This window comes from Falco peregrinus, chromosome 14 (genome assembly GCF_023634155.1).
Source record: "Falco peregrinus isolate bFalPer1 chromosome 14, bFalPer1.pri, whole genome shotgun sequence".
In the NCBI taxonomy this organism is placed as follows: domain Eukaryota; kingdom Metazoa; phylum Chordata; class Aves; order Falconiformes; family Falconidae; genus Falco; species Falco peregrinus.
Genome location: NC_073734.1, coordinates 5,011,186 through 5,024,493, shown reverse-complemented (window position 1 = coordinate 5,024,493; position 13,308 = coordinate 5,011,186). Strand labels below are relative to the sequence as shown.

The following is a 13,308-nucleotide window of genomic DNA, read 5'->3' as shown; positions in this document are numbered from 1 at the left end:
AAGGAAAAGTCTTTTGGAAAAAGCCATTAACAGTGCACAACTGCCCTTCGCAGTTTTTGCAGATTATAAAACAACAAGCAGTAAAGAAGTCAAGCTGCAGTACAAGTCCAAACCTGGCACCTCCCAAGACATGAAAAGCACTACTGCTCACTCTGAAGAAAAAACACCAACCAACACCACTCAACCAAAAAACCCACCCCAAACACAGAAGGAAATGCACAGCATTTGGACAAGAGCAGACTGGTGCTGCTTTAATTAGGGCAAGTAGCAGAGAGAAGAATATCAAAGGGTTTTGTGGGGTTTTTTTTTGTTTTGGTGGTTTGTTTTCTTTTGGACAGAGCAGCACTAAAACACTGTTGCAATGCAAGCTGACAGCTGAAAGCAGGGAAAGAAGAGCAAGACTCTACTTCATTAAAATTATCTGTGTAAGCACTAAGAAAGAAGGAAGGAATCCCAAAAAGGAAACTATGTGACTATGCAAATTTCTTCTTGACTGGGACCTCTTTGGTTATTTACACTATAAATAAATTCTTCCACACATGTTTTTTCCAGGGTACACATTATAGATTAACATTGGGATAATGATCTCTTTCTTCAGAAGGGCTTCATTACCTGCCAATCTTTCCCAAAAAACAGCAAAGATTTTTAGCATCAGATGCACGACTGTGATGCAACATAAACCAGCCTATATATGCAACGATTAAACACATGAGAAAATATCGGGGGGGGGGGGGGGGGGGGCGGGGGGGGGGCAAGCAGGATTTGTGGGAACATGAAGTTACCTAAACAAAGGGGACACATGCCTGATTTTCATGGGTATCTAAGCATTTAAAAGTTTAAAGGGAAGGTATATGCAACGGCCTGCTCATACTTGTGTGTGACCTTTTGAAAAGCTGGCTTGAAATTCATTACATAGCCAAACCTTTTCCTTAAACAACTGACAACACCCATCCATAGCTATTCTCGCCTCAGCTCTGTTGAACTGATGGAATGAAGCCAGTGTAATTCAAACAGAGCATCATGTGTCAGAGACCAGAGATGACAAATAAGACTGAAAACATGCACATACAAACCCACAGACAAGCTTCTGTTTATTTTTAATGCGTATTCTGCATTAGCTCAAAGTCACAAGGAAGACAACAGACCAGCCAACTAACAAGGCTGAACTGCCTCCTGTGCAACTCTAATTCTTAGACAGAAAACTTATTGTTGAAGCAGGACTCCTCAGCTACGTTTCTGATTTTATTTTTGTTGCAATCCAGGTGCTCCCTGATGCACAGTCTGCCCGCTCAGTTCAGATTCAGCTGCTAGACAGCCATCTGCTGGCTACCAACACCAGCAAGCACCTCTCAACTCCACACCCGCAAAGCAATCCCTGTTCGCCTAGGGAAACAAACATTCAGATTTATGGTCTCCTCCTGGAATTTGGCCTCTGAAGTCAAGGTCCATTTTAAGCACCACAAGGTAGCCCAAAAATCAAGTCAGAACCTTTAATTCAAGAAAGGACACACACCTCAGAGCAAGACTGGTATTTAGACATAGTATAACAAAGGTCCATGAACCTAACCAGGGTACTGGATCTTACCAGAAAGCTCTGAAGAGCTTTGGCCGTAGGTAGGAAAATAACATTTGCATCCTGTATGGCAGCTTTTGAAATGTACCAGTGACCCAGCCACTTGCTGCAACAGGTAAGATAATCTATCAGACAGCTGGTGAGGGCCACAGACCTGCAAAAAATACAAGTCTTTGGTCCAGTTCCTAATGTGCAGGTGTTCACATAAAGAAAACAAACACAAATCCTTCACTATCACAACCAGTCAGTCACCTTAATAATACAGGCACCAGAGAGGTGAATTCTTGGGGAGTGTCATGATATCCCAGGGCAAACTTAGGTAACTTTGTCTATTGCTCTTAATGACAAAAGAAAAGCAGCCCATCTGCCAAGGAAAAAAAAAAAATAAAAAAAATCACAACCCAAAGGCAGGACACACGCAGTCAGTGCTAGCGGTCCATCATGTTGTACAGTTGGGACCCTTGGCAAAGCTCAACTGCTACATGCTAGTAGGGACACCCTACAGTAACGGGTCTTTCACACTGCCGGAGCAGCATTATCTGTAATGCCCATAGATGTAGGCCTGTGGGCATTAAGGAAACAATCATGCACAGCAACTCTGCCATTCACAGCACTTTGATCAAATTCAAAGTTGTACCCTGACCAGCATTTTGAAAATTCAGTGCCACCCTGGGATTATGGATGATTGAGCTGGTCCCTATGTAATACAGCAAAGAGTTCATCTGCAGAAGAAAAGCCTCCCCCATGAGTCCTGCTAGGCCAAGAGATACAATCCCAAATCTTCATTCCACACTTAAAAGTTTCCAGAGGCCACCCAGTGATCAGAGAACACAAGCACCTTGGACAGGCTTGGACAGGCCCCCTCAGCAGAAGAGGTGAAGTGAAATGATTGGCAGCCCCTTACAAGGAGAATGGAAAGTCAGAAACTCTTGGGGCAGTGGGAATCAACTCACATCCATCTTTACCGCAGAATCAGAACAATTCCAACTGCTGCTCTGGCACCCAGTACTTTACCTGGTGAGCACATCGCCTTGGTGGTGGGTTGGGGATCTCTACTTTAGACCAGCTGTTCTTCCGGATGTTGTAAACATACAGTTCATTATACAGGTATGTCTGTTAGAAAGGAAGAGAAAATACACATCACCACAGCTTTCCATTGGACAGGGTCAGTCTGTCCAAGCATGGGCACCCCTGGCTGTTGCCTGTGAGTATGGGGGAGGAGCACAGGACCAGCTTTGCAAAGTAACAGCTCACCTGCCTCATCAGGCAGGGAAGGAGGACAACCACCTCCTCCACTAGCCTGCGAGTCAGGAACTTCTTCAGAGTGATCCACTAGACTGGACTGTTCTTTCCCAAACCCTTGGTTAAGCCTACGATAGCGTGAGATATGAGGACTTAAGAAGTTGGAGCTTAACGTAGATGTGCAGGTTAAAGTTGCCCAAACTGCTGCTAAACTCCAGGGACCAGAACAGCGCAAGGTAGGGAAGCAAGCAGAATCAGTTTAACACATCACACTGTGTAATCCTAAGGCCGCCAAATATCATTGGAAGGCTTGAGTTTAAGCTACAGTACATAAAACTTCTTAGGGTCACAAAGACCTGTTTGTCTCCAGCAACACAAGAAACATTTGAAGCTTGCAGAAATTCAGTAACAAGAATGCCCACCTACAAATATTTGCTACTGTACAGATCTCCAGGGCAGGCAATGCCTTGCCAGCAGCAAAACTGCAGAAGTACCTTGTTTTTACAGATGGAAGATAGATATTCTTCAATAGTTACCAAAAATGAGGAGCAGATATGGCTACAATTAAGTCTGGAGAAATTATGAAGCCCTGAAATATTGATGCCGAGACAATCACTCTGACTCCTTAATGGGCTCTAGCATGTCTCCTTCCTGCCAACTGTTCAGGCATGAGACAGTATCACGGCAGAATTAAAAGGCTATTTTGCTCTCATTCAGGAACAAATACATATTTTATGACTGCTGCCTTGAATTTCACTTCAAATGAGACTCATGCAAATTACAGTAAAAGGCAGGGAGTGGGTAGAATAAAGAAGAAAAAATTAAAGTATACATTACTTTTTGGCCATTGAAATATTCACCTCCAAAAAGGATCAATTCATCTTTCTCAGGGTGAGCAGACAGGGAGCCATTCAGCCTGCAAAACAAAGAGGGACGTCCAAAACAGCAGATGTGTAAGGGTTGTGCAAAACTCAGAAGCTTGAAGCCTTTAACTCAGCTAGCACTAGCACCTCTGCACCCTAGCCACAAAGGTCTCTCCATCATCTGCCAAATTACTAGCCTGCGATACTCACCCCAGGGCTAGAAACTTCTCAAAGAAATTAACTTCTTTAAAACTTTCAACAAGATTAATTTGACACTGTCTGAAATCTTCTCCTATTTTAAGAGCACACGTTACATTGTCATTTAACACGCTTTTTGACGTGAGCTCTTTAATTTTAATGCTGGTGTGTCAAGAACAAAAATTAAGTTTTATGAGGGCACATAACTATGGGTAGAACTGGGCTGTCTCATATCAACTTATCTGCGTCATTATGCTGCAGTCGTCACTGGTCACTGCTCATCTATGTACCACCAGTGTTTTGCACCATCCGGAGATAGACCCCGACTACTCCCAAGGAAGAACTAACTGACCACCGTTAACACCCTTGTGAGATTGAAAGTAATGTACTGACCTCTCCCACTACATCGAGCAGAAAACAGATATCACAGAGAAAGGCATTTATTTAACAAGCCACAGGAAACAGAAATACAGAACCTACAAGTCTGTGGACCCCAAGCTACACTAGATAAAGTGTCTTGTATCTCATGACATATCCTTTTGCCTCTTAAGCCCCTTCAGCTTTCTAGCCCAAACCCAAAACTTCCTCCTAACTCTTCTTTTTCCTCAAAGCTCTGTAATCTAACCCTGCTTTGCCTCCTTTGTGCTGATGGGATGATTAAAAAACAGATTTTAAGGGAAAAAGAAAAACTTTTGGTCCTTTTTTTCACCAGATATTCAATATACAAGGTATTTCTGAAGTCCAGATATAAGCCGTGCCTTCCACTTTCAGGAAATAACTTCACATAAATAAATTTCATTTAAGAGCACCATCAACTGCTGTGTCCAAAGCCTCACAAAATCTCTTACCTGGGTGAGGGGGGTGGGCAGGATGACTCAATTACTTGGGTCTTTTTAGCATCTAAACTCTGGAATTCTGCTATCAGGGCTTCAAGATCCTCCTGAAAATAAAAAGCCAGACTTGAGTTCCTTGACATGCTCAGAGCCACTGCACACCATAAGAAAACAGCACCCACCCGCACAATTTCCCTTTTTTTTAAAAAAAAAAAAATCGTCTGCTTAGGTTCCCCTCGTTTCAACTCCAATAAATGGATGCTGACTATTTCCACATATGCCTTAAAGATTGGTCTCCCCTAAAACACTAACAAGCAAAGTGCATTTAGTGCATGCCTGCTTTTCCTGCAGCAGAAACACTGCACAAATAAGCAAATAAATGTAAATCATTTAACAAAGTGATGAGCATCTATATGCTCCAATCCAGCCGGTCCTCTTCTGTGTCTGCAATGGAAAAACACCTACATGGAACTGGCAACTCTTTTCTATTCCCAGCTCATACTTTAGCTGGAGAGAAACCTGCACATATTTTTATTCCCTTTCAACTTCCGTCGATTAAAAACAAAAACTGCCTCCACAACTGCACATACACCGAGTTGCAAGTGCAGATGCAGGACTGCAGCTAAGGAGGGGGTTCAGATCCAAGGTCTCTCCTACAACCCCCGTTGTTCACCACCCCCCTTCAGTTACTTTCTGAAGGTCTGGTCGAAGTAGAGATTTCCAAAATCTACGGATTTTGCCTCTGCAGCGTGCAGCCAGTATACATGTACACAGGCACGTTCCTGTCAACACCACGTTTTGACCAGGGAAAGGTAGCCCGTTTAAGGCCTAAATACAAGCACCCAGTCTAGTGAGAGAAACAAACATTTTCCTTTGCTTTTAAGGGCAGAAGAAAAGGGTGGGGGAAATGGAAAGCAAGAACGACCCTTAAATCGCATTTTTTTGTCCTCCTTTTACACCTGCTATCACACACTGCTCCAGCTTTTCACAGATACATGCAAGTCTTCCCGGTGGCAGTTTTCCTGTCACCCCTTACCCTCTCTGCCTCCTTTCCGAGGGCCCTCGCACCCAGGCGGCACAGGCCGGCCCCAGGGGGCTGAACCACGCTACAGCCCCTCGCGTCTGGAGACGCTCCTTTGCCATCAGGCCGAAATACCCCTGTCTCCGACCCACTCCTCCGACCCCCACCTCCACCGCCGCTTTTCCCTTCAGGCCTCGTTCCAGAAAACGCCCCAAGACCCACAGAGAGCCCCAAGGGAGGCCCAGGCCTCGCGGGCCGGGGCAACCAGAGCCCCCCGCTGCCGTCCCTCACCTCTTCTTTCTTGGCTCTGCGGGACACCTTCTTCTCCATCTTCGCGGCCGTCTTCTCGGCTCCCTTCCCCTTCTTTTCCCGCTTCCCCTTCTTCCCCATGGCTGAAAGGCCGGGCTAGGCCGCGACAGCAGCACCGCGCTCGCCGCGCCGCGCTGGCCGCCCCGGGCGCACCGCGAGACGGGCAGCGGCGCCCGCTTCGGCCCGGCACTTTCAGGCTGCGGCCCGCCTCCTGCCCGAGCGGCCTGGCCGCGGGTGCCCCCTATCGGACCAGCGGACTCAGCGCGACAGACAGCAGCGAGGCGCGGCACCCGCCCCTTTCCCGCCTGCCCTTTTCCCGCCCGCGGCTCCCTGCTGGGGTCGGGGCTGAGGGAGGCGGCGGCTGGCCCGGCCCGGCCCCGTGAGCCCCTGCTGGGCCGGAGAGGGGCCTCAGCGCGGCTTCCCACGCTGCCTGCTACCTGCCCTCAGCGTTCAGACCTTGCTTTGACATACGCTGCTATTTATCCTGCCCTGAGGAGACCGTTGAACCCACAAAATGGCCCCCCTCCCCTCACACAAAATGGCCCCTCCTGAGGAAGCACAGGGCCTAGGGGTCACCTGAAGGCATGAACTAGGTCTTGTGCAAGAATAAAAAAGAACCACGGGCTGAATACTTCAGGGGTAGGGGGGCTGTGCAAGTGTTTTCATTTCAGCTGCCAAATTTTGAAAATGGGGTTTATCTGGGCTAATCCTAGAGAGCTGAGGTGTTGGGAGAGCTGGAGAGAATATGGTAGGTGCTGTGAGGTGATGCTAGGCAGCTGCTTTTTTCCCTTGATGGTAGGCAAGGAATAATAATTATTTGGGGTTTATGTGGTATTTCACACAGACAGTGAGCCCAGGTAACACCTCTGGGAGAACCCCTCTCTGAACACCTAACCAGTGTGTACGCTGTAAATAGGAGTTGAACTACATCTTTTAGCTGTTTCCTTTCATCCCCCTGCACTTCAAAATTGCCTTTGTGATTGTTTTTCACTCCTGGAGAAGGGGTACAATCATTATATTTTTAACTGAATTCCCACAAAAACCAGCATTGCCTGGAAGCAGGGTGATTTTCATTGCTGCCCAACCCACTGCCTAACCCAAAACCAGCAAGGATATCATCCACTGAAGGTGCAGCTCAGTGCCCACCAAGTTAACCCAAACAGCCAGTACGTGCTGTGGAAATTGCAGGATGAATCCTATGCTTTGAACATCCACCTACAATTGAACCTCAGAGCTTGGAAACACAGCCCCAAAGCCCAGGGGGAAAAGCTGGGAAAATATTTTGAGGCTGCAGACAACATACATCCCAACCAGCATTTTGTTTGTCTGGTGGTTCTGAAAACAATGTAGTTACATCTAAAGCTGCAGCACGTTGATGTTTATGTGCAGGAAGCAAACAGAAAACTATGGAGAGACCAGGTCAAGTGAATGGGGCAATTTCTCAGCCAACACAAAATGCAGGAGCTCTGCCAAGTTCCCTGGTCCTACCCACGGACTGGGAAGCCTCCCTGCTGCTTCTTGGTCTTTAACCTCAAAAAGACACCAGTGTGTGAAAATGCATCCCCTCCTGTTATCTACAGCAGTTTGGTCACCAATTCCTCTGGACCCAGATACTATTGAAACTCATTTTAGGGGGACTTCAAAATGGAAAACGCATCATCTTTGTGAAACCTGCTCTTAAGTCTTCACCAGACATTGGTTTACTGGGGGAGCAAGGAGTCCTTCACCTCATGCAGATCCTGCTCCACTTGCCCCTGTTTGCATCAGCCTTTTGGCTGCTGCTTCATTTGTGGTTATTTCTATAACTGTGCAGAGATCCTCAGCTCTGTGAGCTCACATTTCGTTCTCAAAACTTCTATTTCCATATATCTGAGTGTAGTTTCAGATGTTTGGGGTCATTTGGAGCTAGTCACCACGTGATGAACTGCGTGGGGTAGAACATTCTTGGTGTGAGTTCTCTGATCTCTTGAACTACATAGTCTAGTTTCTCATGGTTTATGTGAAAAAAGTGGATGAAAGGACAAAGAAAACTTTGCACTGCGCTTTGAAAGTACAAAGCACAATATAAGCATGAAACAGGGCATGAACTTCTCTGGGATAAATATACCTCTGCTGCACCATGGTGAGGAATCCTGCTGTAGCAACGATGGTAAATGTTGAGATGTGTCTTCCTTGAAGAGATCCGATGGACGCCTTGACTGTATAGACGAGAGTAAAGATTGTGACATGAGAGCCCCAATGCCCCAAAACATTAATTTAAGACTCCAAAACTGACTTTGGTGAGCTCTTTTCACAGGCTTCCCATCACCCTGAACGGGAAGGGCCACTCTGCATTCCCACGCAACATGCACGGATGTACTCCTACACATTCATACAAACATCTTCACCCAGCTGGCAGACAGATGTGTGCTCCCAAACATGGCCGAGTTCAGGCGTGCACACATGCTCCCACGCACAGATGTCCTCACACTCATTTCTGTTATGTCTCAGGTTTTGTTTCCACTTTGTTTTGAGAAACATAGCATAAGCTCGACTTTGCCTGTGTTTGCACATTTCGTTCTACTGCTATGAAGTTGTTCTATGCTGTTATATCTGGCAGCCTGTCTCCAGTTCTGACCTATACAAAGAGCACGTGGTTTTACTTTGTTATTTTTTTATAGTCTGGAATATGCTCATTCAACAGGATGGTAAATCCAGCTGTATCAGCAAAGTAAAGAATAATAGGCATGAAAGCTTCAGAAAAGACTCAAAAGCTTTTTCCCACAAGTCTTCTTTGTGCTCTAACACTTGATTTATTTTTCCCTTGTTAATGCTTTCTGAAGCCAGTAGCAAGGAAGAAATTAATGACACAGATTAAGCGGGAGGACATGCTGACAGCACAGGAACTAAGTCAACCAAAAATGCATTGCAATTGTAGGAAAGCTTGTGCATTAGAGTATTCTGACAGTGTCTGTATAGAAAGATGAGAATGAAGATAAGCCCTGCAAACAGAACCGTGGGACTGCTGAGTGGGGACTGCTTCAACCATGCTGGTAGGATCCACTGCAACGGGATGTTGGCGTAGGCCTGTGGAGTGAAAGTGCTGCAGGGGAACACAAAATCATGCCGGCATAACGCCCAGGAGCACCAGTGTGTTGCAGAAGATCAGCATACGCAGGGCTCCGAGTGCCGCATATGCCCTGGGACACGTCAGGATGCCCAGAAAAAGTATTTTCTTTAGCTGCTGTGTGGTGTATAACTCATGCAGGAAAGCCCCGGGTAACGATCAAAAAATACAGGTCCCTTTTTCTCCTCCAGGCTTAGGCTGCAGTTTTCCTCCTCCACGCATGTAAAGCAGGGAGGAGAAAACCACCCAAAAAAATGACCGGTAGGCTCTGGTGATAGTGTTCCAAATTCATTCATCTCCGAAAGCAAATACAGCTGAGAGTCAGGGGCATGTCTGTAACCAAGGCTCAGTCTGACAAAGTCCCTCCTGTCAGAAAGTCTGGGGTTTTATCCTGGCTGTGCTCACAGTCCAGCAGAGGCCCCTCGGCCCCTGCTTATGCATGTAGCACCTGAAGCTGGATTCAGACCAGGCAAGCAGCTGCTGCAAGCCGGCAACCGTACTTTGTTTCATTCAAGGCTCATTTATAACCAGAAGCTGATAATATCTCATGGCCATTCAGTTGGCTTCCTGAATTTTCTGATTGGAAATTGGTGCTTTAATATCTTGAAAACAGAGGAAGCAGAGGAAGGCAGAGTCTTCCCCGGAGGGAAGTAAGAAGTGTGGCTTTATTCAGATACACTTCCCAAGGGACATCAATCTAAATCCATCAGCAAATTGACACACTTGAAGCTACGAATTCCCAGTGAATCTGTGAAAGCCCTTACTTTTGCCACTCCAGGGGGGGTTTCACTGGGTTTTCTGCACTTTCGAAAAGAAAGCTGTGGAGATAATATTAAAAAGCAAGACCAAGGAGAAGAGTGGTTTTAAAATTCACATTTCAGATCATTAATAATGATGCATCAATATTACATATTCTAGACGAGGATGTTATAGCACTCTGCTGTTATAGTGCATCAGTACCAGTAATAAGGAAGGTGGCAGCTCTAGTCAGTATGTAGAAAACCTATAGGAAAAAAACCCCAGACATGGTAAAATAAATTCTCACCTGAAACCACCACTAATCTACAGCAAATAAGTAATATCTCCACGACTGAGCCAGAGCAAATGAACATGCCTCTCCCCTCTCTGAGCTCTGGTTTTGAGTGCAAATGATTCCATTTCAGCACCAAAATGAACAGCTAATGCCTAAAATAGTTAAGTTTGGCTTTAACGTCAAAAACTGAGGCCCTCCACACCATAGATCTGTACATGTGGAGCTTGCCCAGCCTGGCTGTGCTTGCTTCATTTTTAATTAATTTACTCACAAAGTGCCAGGTCAAGAAGCGTAGAGACAGAGCAGGAAGCATTAATATGTATTTCCTGCTGCAATGTTTCAGTCTTCAGTGTCATGCCAAGCTCATTTGTGGGAGATAGCTCTAGGCTGAAAACAAGGTCATTTTGCACAAGCACTGGTTCTAGCCTTGAAGATGATGAAATAGAGGAGCCTTCTCAGGGTAGTAAAATATTCAGCTCAATGATAAGGCTGATCAGCATTTTAAGGGTGGCTATGTACTGGGAGAAATAAGTACTTTCTGATATGTGTAAAACAGCTGAAACAGCCTACAAGGGTGATGACTGAATGCTGATTGCCTTGTATTGCCAAGGGATCCTGTTTATGGGCCATGCACCTTCTCTTCCAGTGAGGAGCAAAAGACTGCTGAATTATTTCAGCTGTTCACTGTGAACAGCTGCCACATGAGAAAGGTCTGCTCCCACTGTTTACTGAACACGTCTTTCAAATTTACCACCATGCTCACAAGCACCAGAACCCAGAAATTCTTTTCAAGGAAAGGTTTTGCTAACTTAATACAAGCATACATACGTGCACACACATACGAGTAAGCACAGGAGGACAGGACTCTTTAAGGAATTTGTTTTCATGCTGTTCATGCCTCCTGCATACTTCCTCGTAGAACAGCCAAATTCTTCTGCACTTGTCACTGCCTTCTTTTGCTTGTCCTTTTACAGATGTCATGGATTGCTGCAGGGACTGGTCTTTGCCTCTGCTATTTCATCAGAGCAGCTTTGATGGTGGTATTTCAAGTGTGTCGGGTGTCAGTGGTGTCACTGAGCGAGCTCTGGCAGTATTTACCAGCCCAGCCTTGGAGCTGCTCCTGATTAAACTGCTCCAGCAGCTGCACAGAAAATCTCTGTCCAGCTATTGTCACATCTTTCTGTCACACTGGCCCCCATCAATCTGCTGGAGTCAGTGTGCCAGTTCCCAGAACAGTGATGAGAAAGCAAAAATGTTAGACTGTCTTTATGTCTGTCCTGGATCTTCATTAATTAGGCTAGTGAACCATTAATTAGGCTACCTAAGCTTCTTTGGAGATGCTTAATCTTCACTGTGTAAGGCAGTAGGAGTCACAATATCCGGCATGGAGACTGGCTGATACCAGCTGAAACTCTTTTTCCTTACCTGTCATCAGGCTTGTTTTGCTCTATTCCCACTTTATTTATGACCATGGTTTGATATTCTTCCGCTCATTTGTGTACCAAGGTGACACAGAGGTGCTACTCTTAAATGCCAGTGTCATTGCACAGGTCCCTGGCTCACCTTATCCTGGGCTCAGGGTTTTGTAGAGAGATGGGGTTCACATGCACAGTTTGGGGCTCAGCCCCATTCACAGCACCCCAGGTATCTTTGAATCCACTTTGTCATTTCTAAAGAGAAGTATAAATAATTGGGTGAACAAGATAGAAACGAAGTGAGAAAAAGGAAACCCCAGAAAACCTGGGGTGAGAAGTGAGTTCTGGACAGCAAAGGTTATATTGCTCATAAAAGCAAAGTAACCAAAACCACCTTAAAATCCCCTGCCCTTACGTACACAACCTTTCCCTCACACACACCCCACCCCCACCCCGCCGTTATTCAAATCCTAAGTCTGATGCAACCCAGACTAGGATGTAGTAAGACTTGTAATGGCTTTCGTGTCCCACCAGATGTCAGCTCCTCTGCAGAGAAGGGCCCTGAGCCGGCTCCCACCGCACCATAGTGCAAGAATTGCTGAGACGTTGCGTCATCTGCGGAGGTGCAGAGCTCTTGCTAGTGGGAAGGGGATAACCGAGCCCAGGGTCAGGCTTCAGGATGCGAGGAGTAAAGCAGCACAATGTACTCAAGTGAGCGAAGGCTGTTTAGGTGAAGAAATCCTCTGTATTTCTGTTTCTCCAGCTTTTGTGTAGTTCCAGATTCACGTAGTCCCTCCCTCTTCTTAAATACTCAAGAATTAGGTGGCAGAGAAAGCGGTTCCAGCAGGTACTCAGTATTAATCCAGTAGTTTTGCTTGCCTAAGAACAAGTCCAAGCACATTCATTTTATCCAGGGAGACTTGCTCTGCCATGAGGTGCCTGAACAGCCCGCACTTGGTTATTGAGATACACCATTTGCAGAGCCAGAGCGTGCAGTGGGTTTGCAGGTACTGCTTTCTCTTGGACACAAAGGACTGGCTGCTGCATACAGTTATCAGTCCTGTTTTCCCTCAGTAAGCAGATACAAGTTCACTTTAAAATAATCAGTGCTCTATTAACACCTAGCTAACACCCTGTTCTGTTACAAACACCTTCATCATGGGATCTCAGAATACTTTAGAGGAGAGGAGTGTTTCACTTTAATGCAGAAGGAAATACTGGGGCCACATGATATCCCCAGTAATATAAAGGCAGGCTGTAGCAGAGCAGGGTTTAGTATCTCACCTGCCTTTTGTTGCAGCCATCAGGCTAGATACAATGTTCCCTTTCAGGTGCTCTCAAGCACCAATTTTTCTCTGTCAGCTCATAAGAGAGCACATTAACCTGGTCTTGGTGGCTTGCCTGACTTGCTTTCGAGTGGGGAGACCTTGTAGTGATCTCATGGCAGGTTGGATGAGGCAGCTGACGTATATGTTAGTAGAGAAAGGTTTAATTTAGACATTAGAGAAAACGTACTGACTGCTAGGTGAGTGAGACACAAGATGGGACTGTCTGAGGTGGCTGTGAAATTTCCAAAGACGTGTTTAAGACCCCGTGAGGCCAATGTGAGCAAAAGATGGTTGGAGCGAGTTCAGCTGCCTTGTAGTGATGGTGGGCATGAGTCGTTTCTCAGTGTTCTCCCATGACAAACTTTTACAATTCTTTACAGCTGGGGC

General features: G+C 46.0%; 1 protein-coding gene across 4 annotated transcripts in view; it reads right to left on the bottom strand.

Moving 5' to 3' along the window:
* The window catches only part of KLHDC4 (kelch domain containing 4), a 30,121-nt gene extending 23,869 nt beyond the window's left edge, over positions 1-6,252 (bottom strand). Inside the window, exons 1-4 of one of the 4 annotated variants that reach the window (XM_027783895.2) lie at positions 6,022-6,252; positions 4,725-4,816; positions 3,653-3,731; positions 2,588-2,686 (exon numbers count right to left, since the gene is read on the bottom strand). In XM_027783895.2, coding sequence (XP_027639696.1) covers positions 2,588-2,686; positions 3,653-3,731; positions 4,725-4,816; positions 6,022-6,120 — 369 coding nt within the window. In that variant the 5' untranslated portion in view covers positions 6,121-6,252. Of the gene's footprint in view, positions 1-1,585; positions 1,728-2,587; positions 2,687-3,652; positions 3,732-4,724; positions 4,817-6,021 lie in introns of those variants that run through there. The other 3 variants (XM_005235467.4, XM_027783896.2, XM_027783897.2) reach the window with 3 other exon arrangements.
* Between the last annotated feature and the right edge of the window lie 7,056 nt (positions 6,253-13,308).